The sequence below is a fragment of the Mastomys coucha genome, unplaced genomic scaffold, assembly GCF_008632895.1.
Source record: "Mastomys coucha isolate ucsf_1 unplaced genomic scaffold, UCSF_Mcou_1 pScaffold21, whole genome shotgun sequence".
In the NCBI taxonomy this organism is placed as follows: domain Eukaryota; kingdom Metazoa; phylum Chordata; class Mammalia; order Rodentia; family Muridae; genus Mastomys; species Mastomys coucha.
Window position 1 is genome coordinate 49,501,791 of NW_022196904.1, and position 16,374 is coordinate 49,518,164.

The 16,374-nt window shown below is 32.1% G+C and overlaps 1 protein-coding gene across 7 annotated transcripts in view; it reads left to right on the forward strand.

Annotated features, from left to right (window-relative positions):
• Ube3a (ubiquitin protein ligase E3A) overlaps window positions 1–16,374 on the forward strand; it is an 87,123-nt gene that overhangs the window by 4,822 nt on the left and 65,927 nt on the right. For 5 of the 7 annotated variants that reach the window (XM_031386846.1, XM_031386840.1, XM_031386842.1 and 2 more), the window contains exons 2-4: window positions 6,692–6,755; window positions 8,924–9,043; window positions 12,496–12,540. Coding sequence is in view for 6 of the 7 variants with exons in the window: in XM_031386840.1 (XP_031242700.1) it covers window positions 9,024–9,043; window positions 12,496–12,540 (65 nt within the window). In the remaining variant the exon portion in view is untranslated. The remainder of the gene's footprint in view (window positions 1–6,691; window positions 6,756–8,923; window positions 9,044–12,495; window positions 12,541–16,374) is intronic. The other 2 variants (XM_031386844.1, XM_031386847.1) reach the window with 2 other exon arrangements.

Sequence of the window (16,374 nt, forward strand, 5' to 3'; positions counted from 1 at the left end):
TATATTAAGTTTTTTAAATACATGAGGAAATCGAAGAGTTTTGAAATGGTTTTTTTAAGTTCATCTAAAGCCAGAATTAGTCAGGAGTCTCTGGCTCCTAGGTCAAAGTTCTACTTTTATTGACAGATGTTCTACCATATTTGTTTAGAAGAATAGCTACACTTATTTTTCAATTACCAATTCACTTTTATGGAGTTATATATATTTTTGTACTATTAGTAAAAGATAATCCTTATAAGATAGCACAGGATTTTATTCTTTTGAATAAAAGATGTGAAATAAATTGTATTAAGTAGAAATACTATTATTTTTCTCTTTCTTTTTCCAAACATGAAATGCTTGAAATACTTGAAGATACTTTATTCCTTCTTAATAAGGTGATTTATTAATAAGTACACATCAAATTTCTTACGTTTTCTCTTAATATCAAAGTACTAGCTATAGTTTCTTGATCTCAGTTGTCTATAACAACTAAATTAACTGAATAGTAATTTGGGAAGATTGTAAGTATTGGGCCTATATATAAATGAAAGATTTTTTTTTAAAATACTGCTTTTTGAAAGAGGTTTAAATATACATTACTTATTTCTAGGTTTTACCTGAAGCCACAGAATAAATCAGTAGTTCAGAATTTCAGAGGTTTAGGAAACAAAACAACCTAGGATTATTGAAATGGAATAAAGGATGCACTATTCATATTGTCAGAAGTTGTTGCTCTCCTGGCTTCTGTCTTGAGCCAGAGTGAGTTAAAAAGGAACAGGCCATTTATCTTTCTAAGGCCTTGTTAATCATATTAAAGGCCTTGTTAATCATATTAAAGTGCTACTGCCTTCTTGTTACAGAGGATTATGTTGCTCATATGTGATACTTCTTGAACATTGATTGATACTGTATAAAGAAAGTAACTTGCCCAGGAAAGATGTAGGAGAAAGGATGATGGAATGTGTTATACAGTTTTCTGTTAACATGGCTAAGCCTTTAAAAAAAAAAAAAATTATCTGGGGATATTTTATTTATTTATTTATTTATTTATTTATCTTTTAAATATTTATTTTATGTAAATGAGCACATTGTAGCTGTCCTCAAACACACCAGAAGAAGGCATAGGATCCCATTACAGATGGTTGTGAGCAAACGTGTGGTTGTTGGGAATTGAACTCAGGATCGTTGAAAGAGCAGTCAGTGTTCTTAACCACTGAGCCATCTCTCCAGCCCATTTTATTTTATTTTATTTTATTTTATTTTATTTTATTTTATTTTATTTTTTTGTTTATTTATTTTGAGACAAAGGGTTCTTCAGTCCATGTTAGCTTGGAACTGACTGGGAGAATAAATTTGAACTCCTGTTCTTTCTGGTATGTACCTCTTTTGAGGGCTGGGATTGCAGGTGTATACCTCCTTTACAGCTGCATTTACAATATATGAATTTGTTTCAGATTTGATAACTCTATTTCTATAAACTTAGGTTGTTTTGTTTCTTAAACCACTGAAGTTCTGAAGCACTTACTACTACTATGGCTTCAGGTAAAACCTAGAAATACGTAACATACATTTAACATGAACAGTAGCTCTTAATTGTTAGTGATAAGTTATTTGGAAAGCTGAATTCCTTGTCATTTGCCTTACTTGACCTGTTTATTAATTAAATGAATTACAAGTGAATGAATTATAAGAATGATGGGAAAGGGCAGGCTTTAGGGGCCATAGTACCATATTTATGTGTTTTTTGTTTTGTTTTGTTTTGTTGTTTCTTTTTTTTTAATAAAAGAGATGGCTAGTCACTTCAAACTTCTAATGGACTTTCTGATATGAGAAAATAGTCTTGGAGATGCCATTGTGGTTTAAACCATGGCTATAATTCATTTAGTTTTATAATCTGTGATGTAAAATAAATGCCCATACGTCTAGTTAAATATAGAAGATAGGAACAATATAGAGGAAAATATAACACACCAACCATGTAATAATGTATCATTTAGTATGAACAAACCTTATATTTTGTTATCTCCTAGGACTCTTGTCTTTTCTGAAACTCATTTCTTGTTTTCTTTAGTTGATACCACTGTAAGAATTTCTTTTCATTATAGTTTCAGCACTCTATCTAGTGTCAGATGTGAATCATACTGCTGTTTTTTGGAAAGGAAAAGATGAAGTGCGTAGTCCCCTTTGAAAAAAAAAATCCTAGTGTATCATAAGGGGAAGTAGCGTATCCCTAATTTATTAGTTTTTACTCCTTAAGATTTCTATTATTATGCCCCACTGTGTAGATACATTTGCTAAACACACAATATGCCAAAAATAAAGATAATTAATATTTGCCTTTGCTAAGTGTGTTTTTGTTTGGTAATTTAAAATGTTTTTTGAGTACCTGTTGTATATATAGATGTAAATCTATAGTAGTAGGTAAATCTTACTTCAGATACTCATTAGAGAATGTGTTTTTGTCCTCACTTTTAATCATGTGTTACTGTATCATGTGTTACTGATAGAAAATACATTAAGAAAATCCAAATCCTTAGTTTCAAAGTAATGAAGTTTCTCCACTTATAAATGCCTTTCCATTTTTCATCCTCTCGGTCATTGCTTCTCACTGACTCTATAACCTTGTACAGGATTGTAGACTGGAGATGGAATAAGAGCTTAAGTAAAAGATTAGGAACTTCAAGGAGGAGTTTACTTTCCTCCACAGATTGGACTGTATAATTTTAAAATAAGAACCCTTAAGCATAGTAGGAGAACTGAGCTAATTTTAGTCTTTTATCTGTACTTAACTAACTAAGTAGTTATACTACTTAGTAACTAAGTAGTATTATATGCCACTGCTTATGAATATTTTGGATTGCTTCCTATATTGCTCAGATCATTTTTATACTTCCTTTGTAAAAGGTTTTCTTTAGGGAAAATTAAAGAAATGAAGTTGTTAGAGAATAGGATATATCTTTAACTTGATTAGATATGTCAAATTTTATATAAATTAGATTTGCCAACATATACTATATATCACCAGTGAATGAACATTTTTGTTTCTAGCATCTTTAACCAGTATTTGGAATAGTTAGATTTTAAATAATGATATCAAATGGCATCTTTTGCTTTAATTCTGAGTGGTTGGTAAAATGATAAGAGTTTTATGATTTTTTTTCCTACATGCTTCAATTTAACAAATTTAATTAATTTTGTTTTTAAGTACTGGTATTTGAAATCCATGGTCTGCTGTATGCTATTCAATTTTCTGTGTGTGTTTTATAATTTACAGAAAAAATTTTAAAAGAAAAGAAACTGTACAAGGTTCATGTTGACAAGGACCTTGAAACCATCTTATTCAAATTTTTATTTTTTATTTTTTTTATGGCTGATTATTTGTCCAGTCATCAGTATATGGGCTTTGGTATGCTTTCAGTTTGGGTTGTTATAGTATTTTGTGCATGTGCATGCGTGTTGCACACGCGCGCACACGTGTGTGTGTGTGTGCAGGCACATATATATATATAAAATGTATATCTATATACATAGATATATACGTATCTATGTATATATGGGTTTAGCTTTTGTTATGAATATACACTATTCTTTTGATTATATATCTAGGTGGCTGGAACATATGGTAACTATTTAAAACTAGAGACATTTTTAAACTTTTCTCAAAGTGGCCATATATGTATATTTTTTGAAATAATTTTACTAGTGATGTGTGAAGATTCTAATTTTTTACATTGTTAGTATTATTGTCATTCTCAGTCCTTTTAATTGTCATTGTTCATTTTGGGTGCTCTAAAGTTTTGGCAAGAATAGTTTTGTTTGTTTTTTAAATAGGCTTTTATGGATAAAAAGAGGATGGAAATTGCAGAGCACAGGAAAACATTTCTAGTGGAATGTCCTGAGAAGCAAAATTATTAAAACCAGAAATAGAGATTTCTAATATATAATAGAGTACAACAACCTAGGGAGATTGATAGATTCTTCAGGATGTCATCATTATATGGGCAATGTTTGGATGATTGGATATGACCATATGACAAGGACCTCAGTTAATAAGTAAAAAAATAGTTTGAAATTTATGTTACTAGCATTGAGAAGACATAGGGATTTTTTTAATATGAGAGAGATATGATCAAGTTCTAATTTCTAGGAGGATAGTTCTGTCAAAATATGTAAGAGAGAAACTAGGTAAAATAACAAGGCTCTGTATCACAACAGTCTTAGTAACCATGTGGGGAAAAGAAGCAATGGATTCTTTCTTTAAAGATGAAATATTACAAAAAAATTTTTTTAAAGCTTAATATTTCCAGGCCTTACTTTGAGCTAGAATGGTTTATAAGGAAATGGACATGGATAGTCTTTTGAAACAGATTGAAGTTTCTTAACCTTGCATTTACATAGCCACCCAAGTTTTTTCTTCTGTGAGCTGTTTTATTCTATAAACCTTTTAAAACATTTAGTGTAAAAATTAATGACATACTTTCTTAATGTTTTGTCTAGTCTGGAAGAAAGGTATACTAGCAGGTTTTGAAAACATAGTTTTACACATTGTGATGGAGAGAATAAGCTTTATTCTGAAAGCAAGTAAAGGCCACTAAAGAATTATTAGGGATAGTGTTGGATTGTAGGGAGATTCCTGAGGTAGAATTGGTAGCAGTGAGTAAGCAATATATTATACTTGGCAGAAGAGATTCTGCAATATTATTTGAGCTTTTCTGATTTGAGCCATTGGAACGAGAATCCTACTTTTATGCCACAGGATTTACTAGTATGTGATAAGTCTTATCTTTGTGGAGACCATGGTGTTTTAGTAGCTACACTCAAAACTGAATTGATATCTGTTGAATGAAGAATTTGAAGACTTGCAAATACTGGCTGTTTTAAATAGAAATAGGGGAAGAAAATGACATGAGATTTTTCTCTCTGTTAGGACAATGAGATTGGTGACATACAAATTTATAGAATAGAATGTTTTAGGTGTGTGTATACAATGTGAGTGTGTGGGGATTATTGAGATTTAAAAAGAATTTTTAAAATTAATAGATGCTGAGATATTCAAATCATGTTATACCCTTGATAATTGGGAGCTGGAAGTTATAATGCCAAAGACAGGGTCTTCAAAATAGGTGTGTTTATGATATTAAGTACATGCATGCATCTCTTGAAGTGTGTTCGAAATACAAATTCATGTTCTCCAGTTGCCCTGAATCAGAATTACTGTAGAGAAGCCTGCATCTGTCTGCCTTTTCTTTTTCTGTCTTTTTTTTTTTTTTTAAAAAAGACAGGTTCTCATATTGTTTAGGCTGTTCTAGAACTAACTACACAGCCAAGCCTGTCTTTGAATTTCTGGTCATCTTGCCTTTACCTCCCCAGTACTGACATTGTGATGCACTTCACCGTACCTGCCTAATAGGTATATTTTAATAGATTTCCTCAAGTGATTTTGTTGTAGATTGAAACTCAGTTCTCTAAACTCATAGTGTTTGTTGGTTTTATTTAAAATAGTTAATGCAATGCTGGGTGTGGTTGTACACACCTTTGATCCCAGCACTTAGACAGGATCAGGCAATTCCTATGAATTCAAGACTGGCCTAGATTACATAGCAAGTTCCTGACCAGCCAAGCTTATGTAGTAAGACCATCTCAAGTCACTCCATCTATCAGTTTATTAATCTGTTTGTCCATCCATCCATCCATCCATCCATCCATCAATCCATCCATCCATCCATCCACCTACCCATCCATCATTTATCAATCCATCAATTTGCCCTTTTTTCCTTCCTTCCTTCCTTCCTTCCTTCCTTCCTTCCTTCCTTCCTTCCTTTCCTTCCTTCCTTCTTATCTTCTCTTCTTCCTTCTCTCCCTCCCTCCCTCCCTTCTTCCATCCCTTCCTCCATCCCTCCTTCCCTCCCTCTTTCCTCCTTCCTTCCTTCCTACCTACATATTTACCTATAAATAATATGCAGATTTATTTATTTTATTGTTTCTTCATCCATGGGGTTAGGTTTTCTCATTATTACAAAATAAGGTAAAAAGACTTTAAAGGCTGAAAGATACTCAGACAAGTAATAAATGAACTATGAACACAAATTTAAAATCATGGGAGAGCTTGTTTTAAGTTTTGTAGTAAGTTCATTGTTATTTTTTATTTGTAAAGAGTTGTGATAGACATGGAGTGATTTAATTGAGTAATGGAGTCCTGTTATGTGTCAGGAAAGCATCTATATTCTTCAGTACATTTTCTCTAATTCAACAACTTAACACTCCTGAGAGAGTGAAAACTGAAAGGTCAAAGGACTTAGCCATGGTTGCAACTCTAGGAGGTTTTTATACAGCAGAAGTTTTTCATATAGAGATTAACTGAAAGCAGAATTACTATAGATATCTGAAGGGATTTGAGGTATGTGAACAATTTTAATACATTTCAGCCCATTTGTAAGGAGGCTAAGAGGTTGAGGAGCGTTACTTTTTATACGAAGAAGGGAAACATGGCTTTCCTAGTTGGAAAATATTCAGATCACAGCCTACATAGCTACCCTGCTACTTTTCTTGGCAATAGGAGTAGGGTAATTTGTCTTTCAATATATTTTTGGATCTTTATAAGTATTATTGAAGATAAATTGGATTTTATTTTATATTGAATTTGAGTAATTTTTTTGAAAGACTATCCAGTTTATGTTAAAAGAATTGAGTGAGGTGTTTTATATTTTAGGTTAAAAATCTGTAAGAGCCTGATTTTAGAGTTCACCAGTTCCTCAGAAGTTTGGCGAAATATGGTATGTTTCTGTTTTACTTTTTGAAATTCATATTGCATGAATTATTTTAATATTATGACTAGCATAAGAGAAATGCGTTCAATAAATTTGGACGCTTGTCATTTTTAAAGGATCATACCAGGTAGACTGTGAGGGATATAAGTGGGTGCAGGAAGAATTTGTGAGTTTACTGTATTATGAGACGTAAAGTAATATGAATAAGAAGATCAAGGAAATAGACTTGGCTGTTAGGCTGTTGGTATGAAAAATCTCTTTCATTTATTTGCAAGCATACTATATACAAGGCACTCTTATGATAACACAGACTAGGGTGTTAATTCTGCTTTAAGGTTACTGAGGTTAAGAGAGGTTATATAACTTATCCAAGATTTCCCAGATAGTAAGTGGTCATGCAGAGTGGAATCTTAGAATGTCTTTGGAAACTGTTCAGCTGAACACTGAACCTAATAAAGAAGAGACTAGTAGAGAGTACTTGACTTAGTAATCCTAAGAGTGTGTGTGTATTTCTTTAATGAATTAGTTGATTTTACTTAAACTGTGTTATTTTTTGTGTTTGTAAGTTAGAAGTTAGATCATTTCAATATTCACATAATTCCACATAAGCTGTTAGTTTCATGAGAAACTAAGGGAACTATGCCATGGACCACATTATTTATTTCAAGGATGTTTCTTCTCTCCCTTGCTCTTTCCGTGATGATTAGGTTATTAGTAAAAGATGTATAGTTATGATAGGAAAATTTGGGAAATTGGGTTATTTCTTAACAGGAATTATTAATCCTATTTATTGGGATCCCCAAATTTGTTTATGTATATATACTTGGGCCAACTCTAGCAATAATATGGGCTCAAACAATGATGCTTTAATAATTCCTTTGGGATTCTCACATAACTTCCTATTTTAAGTTGGGTTCTGATTCCATGCTTTCAGTCATCTTGTTTGTGCTGTCAGTTTGAGGGTGTTAATTGTGAAGGGGCTTTCTTCTTCCTAATCTTATACTTCTTTTTTTGGTTGTTTTAAACTCATTCACATTTATTCTATGTTTATAGATCAGTGGAAGAGGATAGTGGGGAAAAAGTAGATAAAATCATAACAGTATTGGCATTTTGTCAGGATTACAGTATGATAAGGAGGGCTGTGAAGCGAATCAGATTTGTTTAAAATCACATATGGTAGTTAAGATATGTGAATAATAGGATATGCATTCATATTTTGCTATATTATTTACTAGAATTGTGTCTTAATGGTGATGAAAATGAATACTTTCTTATAGATCCAAGAGTCTAACAGTTAATGATACTACTTAAATACTCTCTCTCTCTCTCTGTGTGTGTGTGTGTGTGTGTGTGTGTGTGTGTTTGTGTGTGTGTAAAACTTTCATCAAGATTTGCCTGTTGGGTAGCAGATTTCTCCCATCATTTAAAGACTCTTGATACTAAATCAGTCTCATTCTAATTATTGCCACAATCCATAGTCTTAAATTTTTGCTTATTTGTATGTATTTAAATCACAAAACACTGTAAAGCAAAACTAAGCCATAGCAAAATTCTAATACTTAGTAGAAATTTAGCCGATCTTGGTTTTTTGGTCTTAATTTCAACATTATTTGCAAAGTCTTGGGAAGTGAGTTAATCACTCTGAGGCTGCTTACTGTTACTCTCAGCGTGTATTTTGATTGTGTAGAGCTAAAGTCAGTGGAACATAAGAGTACTGTTGATTGTTGTATTTTGTGAACCATATAATACTACATTGAAAAATAGAGATTATTATTTTTATCAGAAATGCCTGGGACCAGATTATGTTTCAGGTTTAACAAGTTTTCAGATTTTTCAGATTTTGCATGTTTCTGCAGCCTTTACTGGTAGAACATACCTAATCTAAAAATTCAAAATTGGAAATACTCCTAAATCCAACCCTTTTTGAGTTGTTGCCATGATAATTTAAAACTTCCTGGATTTTGGAGTAGTTTTGAGTTTTGGATTTTCTCAAATGAAGAAAGCATTTAAAAAAAACAATATACTGGAGAATAGTTCATAAAGGTTTTCCTGTGATAATTATTCTTTTAATAAATTTTATATTGACTACTGATTTAAAGCTTTGAAGATTATGATTTGAGCAATGATTTGGGTTTATGCTAGTGTTCTAACTAAAGGTTTGTTTAATTTATTAGAATTATTAAGCCTACGTTCAGATCAAGTTAGCAGCTAGACTGGTGTGACAACCTGTTTTTAATCAGTGACTCAAAGCTGTTATCACCCTGATGTCACCGAATGGCCACAGCTTGTAAAAGGTAATTTTGAATGTTATTTTACAGTCTTAGAAAGGCTGTCATTGTAAAATGAATTATGTGCTATAAAAATGACAAAATGCATAGGTAGCAGGAATATTGATAATAAAAGACCTAAGAACAGAGCCATTTCTTCATTTAACCTCCTTTCTCAGATATTTATTATAGTGCATTTCTTAACTTGCCCTTCCATTCATGAAGATAAGTAATCAACAAAGACCTGTTTTTCTTCATAGATAAATAAGAAAATATTTCTCGAGAATTTTGAAGATAACAGTATGGACATTTTAAGAGATATATGGAAAATATCTTAAGTCGTATTTTTAATATTTTATGTGGCAGAATTTTAAATGCTTCTCTAGAAATGTTGCACCTTTAGTAAAACTAGTGTATTTTTTCTCCTAGAGAGTTACAGTAGAGTTAAAGTGCAGCTTTACCTCTTTAGAAGGATGGATTTGCTACCTCATGTTCCAGTGTTCAGATTAGTTGGTGTTTTGTGATTGTATTTTCTGTCTTTAAAATTAATACCTAAAATTGATACTTTTAGAAGACTTTTCCTTACCAATGTTACTAGGTATGTTTCAGGTTTCAAATTTCATTTATTCATTTATTAATATTCTGGCAAACTTTAGGATAACTTGAATCAGTCTTGGGTTGGTAGTGGCTTTTTTTTATTAACTTTTGGTTGGTTTTATATTTTGAATTTGGTAAAATTAGGAGCATGTACTGGATTCTTATTTCAAATGTATTGGCAGTAAAGAAACAGTAAGCATTTTAAGAGCCAAAGAACAGTTTTGGAACTATTAGTAGGTGTTACATATACTTCGAGGTTTGAAAGTTAACTCTAGTTTTAGGTTATATTTTGGTAACTTAATTAAAGTATTATTAAAATAGTCTATGAGTAGACATTCAGATGTATGCTATGATCAGAAACATGTTTTTGTTATATTTATATATTTTTTTCTTGACTAAAATAAAACTGTGTTTGAATGGAAGCAACCTCTGCTGTACTATGTCTAGGAGACTAAGAAAAGTATAATTTAAGAATAATAATTTTTGGATTATTTTTACTCTGATCTCCCTGGGGTTTCTTAAATTTTTAGTTTGGTTAAATGGTGTTTAATAACTCACTCTAATATATGTAAATATTAAATAGAAGTCTAGTATGTTTACAATAGTTGGTTGGCATTATGTTACTGGCATTCACATACTCTGTAGCAATCAGAAATTGGGAAAATAACTATAGTTGGCGATTTGACCATATGTTTGTTCTGTAGTTCCTTTTGGGATCTTGAAACTGCAGCAGTTCTGTAATATTCTCTTGAGATATAGTTCTGTTTTTCTTTTATCTTATATTTTCTTATATAATTTTTCCTCTCTCATCATTCTTAACCTTCTCTAAATTTTTCTCTTTTCATGTACATTTCAAACATTTTGCTTCCTACCTCTTCAGAGGCTTCTAATTTGGCTTCCTCATTGCTAACAGGTTTTTGTTGTTTTGCAAACCAGTTTTATCTCACAGTCTTAATAATATGTTAGAAAGGCACATTCCAAAATGAGTTAGCTAGTGTATGGGTTACCATAATATTTTAGCTCTTCTAGCCATTTTATATGAGATATAAGTTTGGAAACAATCTTGGTAGTTTCTTAAGGCTGGTGGAGACCGTTATTTCTGAAATATTTGCTTGTTTCCTGGGGGGAAGAGGGTGGAGAATTTTTCATTTGTTATCACTGCCAATCTACAATTTTCAGTTCTCACGTAATTTTGTGATAAACAGAAAATAAAAATAAACTACTAAGAAAATCTAAACTGTCTGAGCTTTTGGGGTCTGTTTTTAATCCAACATTTTTTTCTTTTTCTCTGTGTGTGTGCATTACTGACTTGAAATGTAAATGAATTGCAATGAGTGTTATTTTGAAATTCTAGCAAAGAAGAGAAATTTCTTTGACACTAAAGAAATGAATTCATTAATTTTTAAGATTCTTTTTTAAATTTTATGTGTATGAGTTTTGCTTGCAGGCGTGTATGTGTGTTCCAGATGCACATGTGTACCTGATGCTCACAGAAGCCAGAAGAGGGCATCTGATCTGGAACTGGAGTTTCTGATGGTTGTGAGCAACTGTGGGTGCTGAGAGGCAAACCTTGATTTCTCTGGGAGCAGCAAGTGCCCTTAAGTAGTGAGCCACTTCTCCATCCCCTAACTTAAGGATCATTGTTAAAAAAAAACCCTCCATAACCATGAGTCAAAATAAGCCTTTTGTAAACTTGTTGTTTAAGTTGAAAGTCTGAAGTCAGTGATAAATTCACAAATCAAGTCTTTAGCTTGAAAGTCTAAAGTCAGTAATAAAATCACAGATCATCTTTGTATACAAATTTGAAAAATTATTCTTTTCTTTCTTAACCTATTTTGAGAATTTAAAGCATTAGAAATAGGTATTGAAATAAATTCATCATAGAACATTATATAGGGTAATAGTTTTTTTTCTTTTTGTGAGGCAGTGTCTCACTATGTAGAACAGGCTGTCCTCATGCTAAATCCTGGTTTAGCATTCTGATGACAGGAATTATAGGAAAGTATGGCTGTGCCCAGCTGTGGAATTTGTTCTTTAGCCAGATGTTCATAATAGGGAAAGTTGGCTTATGTTCCACCCAATAAAAATGGGATGCTCTTTGGTGTTTTAGATGTATGCATTTTCTATATTAGCTGATATATTAAAAAATAAAGAAAATAACCAGCAGCTATTAAAACAAAATCTAGCCTACGATTATCTAGCAAATATAATACTCCATATACATACTGATGGCAGATAGTTTTTTTTAGGGAAATCTAATTTTCTTATTGAACCATAAGAATTATGATTAGAATGGTGTATAGCATTTAAATATTTTAGAGATTTATGAACACTGTTGTACTTGAGTTTAAATTGTCTATTGAAGAAATTGGAAGACATTTTTCAAGGAATTTTTTTGTTAATGGTTTAGGTTTTGAGAGAAATACGGCCTTTCCTGCAAGTACTTATCCTTGCCTTTTCTGTATACATAGTGTTTAAATGAATACAAATCTCTCAGTATGATATCACTTTAAAATAAAGATGATTATCCTACACCCTAATGTATTTGCTCAGGTTATAGTTTGCGGACACATCATTTAATTTCAAGACTCTGAATACCACAACCCAACTTAATAGGAAGTAACAGTTTTGTTTTTTAATACATATTTGACTTTGTAAATAATTATGGCTTATATTATTTTGATATCTAAGTATAAGGATTTTAATTTTCTTTTCAAACATTGAGGTTTCTAAAGTTTGTTGTTAAATGTGTTACGACAATCTGATCTGCTTACTTTATTTTCATTAAAATTTAAGTTTTGCTTTCAAATTTATCTCTCTTACTTATATTTCTATACCTTTTTTGGAATTCACTAATATTTGTCATTAATTACATTTTACAGATCACCAGGAGAACCCCAGTCTGAGGACATTGAAGCTAGCCGAATGTAAGTATTACTTGATTCAGGTTATTCTATGTCTTAAGTTACCCTACCCTGTTTTATTTGAAAACACCTTTCAGGCTTAAAATAAAAAAAAAGGTAAATTGAATTCAAAAGAGAAAAAGAAGGAACAACCTTAAACTATATCTAGAGATTGGAACATATCTCCTTATATATCCCCTTGCCAAATAGTTCCAAACCTCTGCATAAAGTTAGATGCCTAATAGTTAAGTAGATAACTACGCACATGATTCTCGATGCTTAATTTTTTTGTGCCCTTAGCGGTTGTGGATAAATAGGAAAATTAGAGGAAGATTCAACCATCTTTGTGCCTGTTATTAATTTATAACTCCTGAAAGCAAGATTGTTTAAATATGACCTCTGTTTACTTTAAATATTAATCAACCAGGTCATGTGCTTTGGGTAAAAAGATGCTTGAGACTTAGTTCCTAGTTCCTACATTCAGAAGGAGCAGAATCAGATATTTTTTAACTATTGAGATAGAATTTTACTTGGGATACAGTGGGAATACAGAGGAGTACCAAATTATGCAAAAGAAATCTAGTGCATAATAGGAAAATTGGTATAACTGAGTAAAACTAGGTTGAATCCTGAAATTGTTACTGGGGATTAAGCAGTTGGATGTTTGAGCAGTGTTCAAGGCCAAGTCATTGTCAAGGTTCTGAAGCTTGACACTTGAGTCCAGGGAGAAGTAGGGAATTGAGACCTTTCCAAAATTTGACAATGAAGAATGAAAAATGAAAATAAGAATAAATAGAAGGAATTAAGGAGGGGACTGTTGCAAAGACTTGGTGAATCTAGCACTTGCTATGTAAGTACTAAGAAGACTGGAGAAAGACGCAGGCTGGCTGCTAGGCTGGTGGAATTGACAAGCTTTCAGTACAGTGAAAAAAAAAAAGCCTCTGACTTCTAAACACACCTCTGTACATGTATAAATCTACCTGCACCACATATGCTAATGCACACACGCATGCACTCCTGTCTTAAGAAATTAGGAAGAAATAAAGATAGATATGTGGAGCTATGCCTAAGGTGTGGTTGAAAAAGTCATGGTTTTCCTTATTAAAAGCAGATTACATTCCTTTAAATGCTTATGTACATTATAAAGTCTAAGAAACAACTGAAATATCCTTTAAATTTATGAGACCATGTAACTTCTATGATAACTTTAAAATACTTATAAAATGTATAAAGTCTATTCTTTGCTGTTTTAAAGTATATAAGCTAGTGGTATTGTAAATATTAATATTTTTGAGCATTTGTTTAGAACTGTTTGCATTTTGCCCCATTAAAACTTTGTATGCATTAGTGACTTGTTTTTTCCATTGTGGCTGGCAATTACAATTCTACTTTTTGTCTGTGGGTTTGGTGTGTCTAACTTTCTCAAGTAAGTGTAGTCATACAGCTTTTTTTTTGTTTTAATGATTGGCTTATTTTATATAACACAGTGTCTTCGAAGTTTATGTGTAGCATATACTAGAATTTCCTCTTTGTTTTTAAGGCTGAATAACACTCGCTTGCTTGTAAATGCTGTGTTCTGCTCATCTGTTAATGAGTTATTTCTGTGTTCTAGCAATTGTGAATAATGTTGTGATTAGCATGGGTCTATTCTTTGAGAACTTGTCAAATTCTTTTGGGCCTATAGCAGATTATGGTAATTGTATTTTTAATATTTTCAGAATATATCACACTGTTTTAAACAATGGCTATACCATTTTACTTGCATTTCTTAGAATAAAAGCATTATAATTTTTTTTTTTACAACTTGACCCATGTATTTAAATTTCTTTGGGAAGTAGTAGTCATCCTAATAGATATGAGGTGGTACTTTATTGTAGCTTACTAGCCAAGTAACTATTTTGTTATTTAAAAGAAAACAAGTTTATTTTGTATACCTACAGAAACTATAAAGAACTGCCTTCCCCATATACCTTTTTTACCCTCCCCCTTGGTATATGTTTTTTCTGTTTAGCCCTAGTTGTCCTGAAACTGGCTCTGTAAACCAGGTTGGCCTCAATCTCAGAGATTGGTCAGCCTCCACCTCCTGAGCACTGAGATTAAAGTGTGTGCCAACACCTCTTGGCTCCCCATGTACTTTTTTTTTCTTTTCTTTTCTTTTCTTTTCTTTTCTTTTCTTTTCTTTTCTTTTCTTTTCTTTTTTTTTCTTGTTTAATGAAAAAGGTTTAATGATATTTTGTTGAACATTATACTTATAATTGAGTTGAGATTGAGTATACTGAAAACTTACAGATATGAAGGGTTTTAAAGAAACAGACCAATGTTGAAAGTTTCATGCACTGAATTGCCCACTGAGTTTAGAAACCTCATAGTGCTTGCAATTAGACTGTACCAGTAGTCTCTAATAGATAATATTTTAGATTGAATATTAGCAGGATAGGACAAACCATTAGTAGTGGTTTGTATATAAATAACACTTTTAGCATTAGAGCATTTTAAATTTACATGCTATTATTGGTGGCCATGGTTGAGAATGTTGTGCCGTGAGAAGATGGAAAATCAGACACTAAGGCTTCTGTCACATAAAGCCCAGAACCTAATGATGACATCACTGCTGAATTTCACTAAATCTTGAGGAACTAATACTAATACTTTCTAAGGTCAGCCAAAAACATTGAAGGTTTCCAAACTTTTTATAAGCCAGTCATTACTCACATACGAAAACAAAAGTCAAGTAATATATGCTAGTAACAAAAGTTCTTCAGAAAGTAATAGCAAACTGAATTAAACAACACATAATTATTATTCATTATAATTAAGTGTAATTTCTTTTAGCCCAGTATGGTGGGATTGCATGCCTTTAATCTGGGCTCTTGGGAGGCAGAGACAGTCAGGAGGACGTTCCAGGACACCTAAAGCCACATAGAAAAACCCTGTCTTGAAATCCCCAAAAGAAACAACATCAACTAAAATCAAAACCCAAGTCTGCCTAACTACAGGGACCATATTGCCTTACTCTCTGACTCAAGGATTCTTGAGGCTGCAAGATGGCTCAGCTGTTAAGAGCACTGACCACTTTTGCAGAAGAAGAAGAAGAAGAAAAAAAAGACAGTATGTTAAATAAGACAAAATTGTGTCCTTAGTTAATATCCTTTATTAACTGTCAGCTAATATATGAAAACAGGAAAGGTTTTTTATTAGTGTTTGTAAATTTTTTGTAAAAACATGACTACAAAAAAATAGACTAATGGGATTATACAAAACAATAGCTTTCTACACAAGAAAAGATATAGTTAACAGATAACCCCCCCCCCCCCGGTGGAATGAATAAAAGCATTCACCTGCTGAATAGTTAATATATAAAATGTTTAAGTCAGGCAGCTCATTGAAGAAGTGGATAAAGGACATAAATAGGTGCTTCTGAAGAAGTAATTCTGGTAGGAAGATAGCTCAGTAGGTAAAGTGCTTGCCTAAAAAGCATAAGGACCTGATTTGATAACTTTCATAACAACATAAAAATGTAGTGTATGGTAGTGTACACATAAAATTCTGGTGATGGGGAGGAAGATACAGGAAGATCTATGGGGCTAATCTAATTGGTAAGCTTTATGCTAGTGAGAGAATGTAGAACTGGACTACAGTCCAGAGGATGACAAGTAAGGTTGTAATGTGGCCCACACATGGGAGAAAAATGGAGTACAAATGGCAAAGTGGTTAAATGAGTTTTTAAAAATTATTTTGAGATTATAATATTTCTCCTTTTCCTCTATTCTTTGAAGAATCTCCTATATTTCATTACTTGCTCTTTTTCTGTGTAGAGGAAAATCCTATTTATTTTTGTTTTTTGAGACAAGTTTTTCT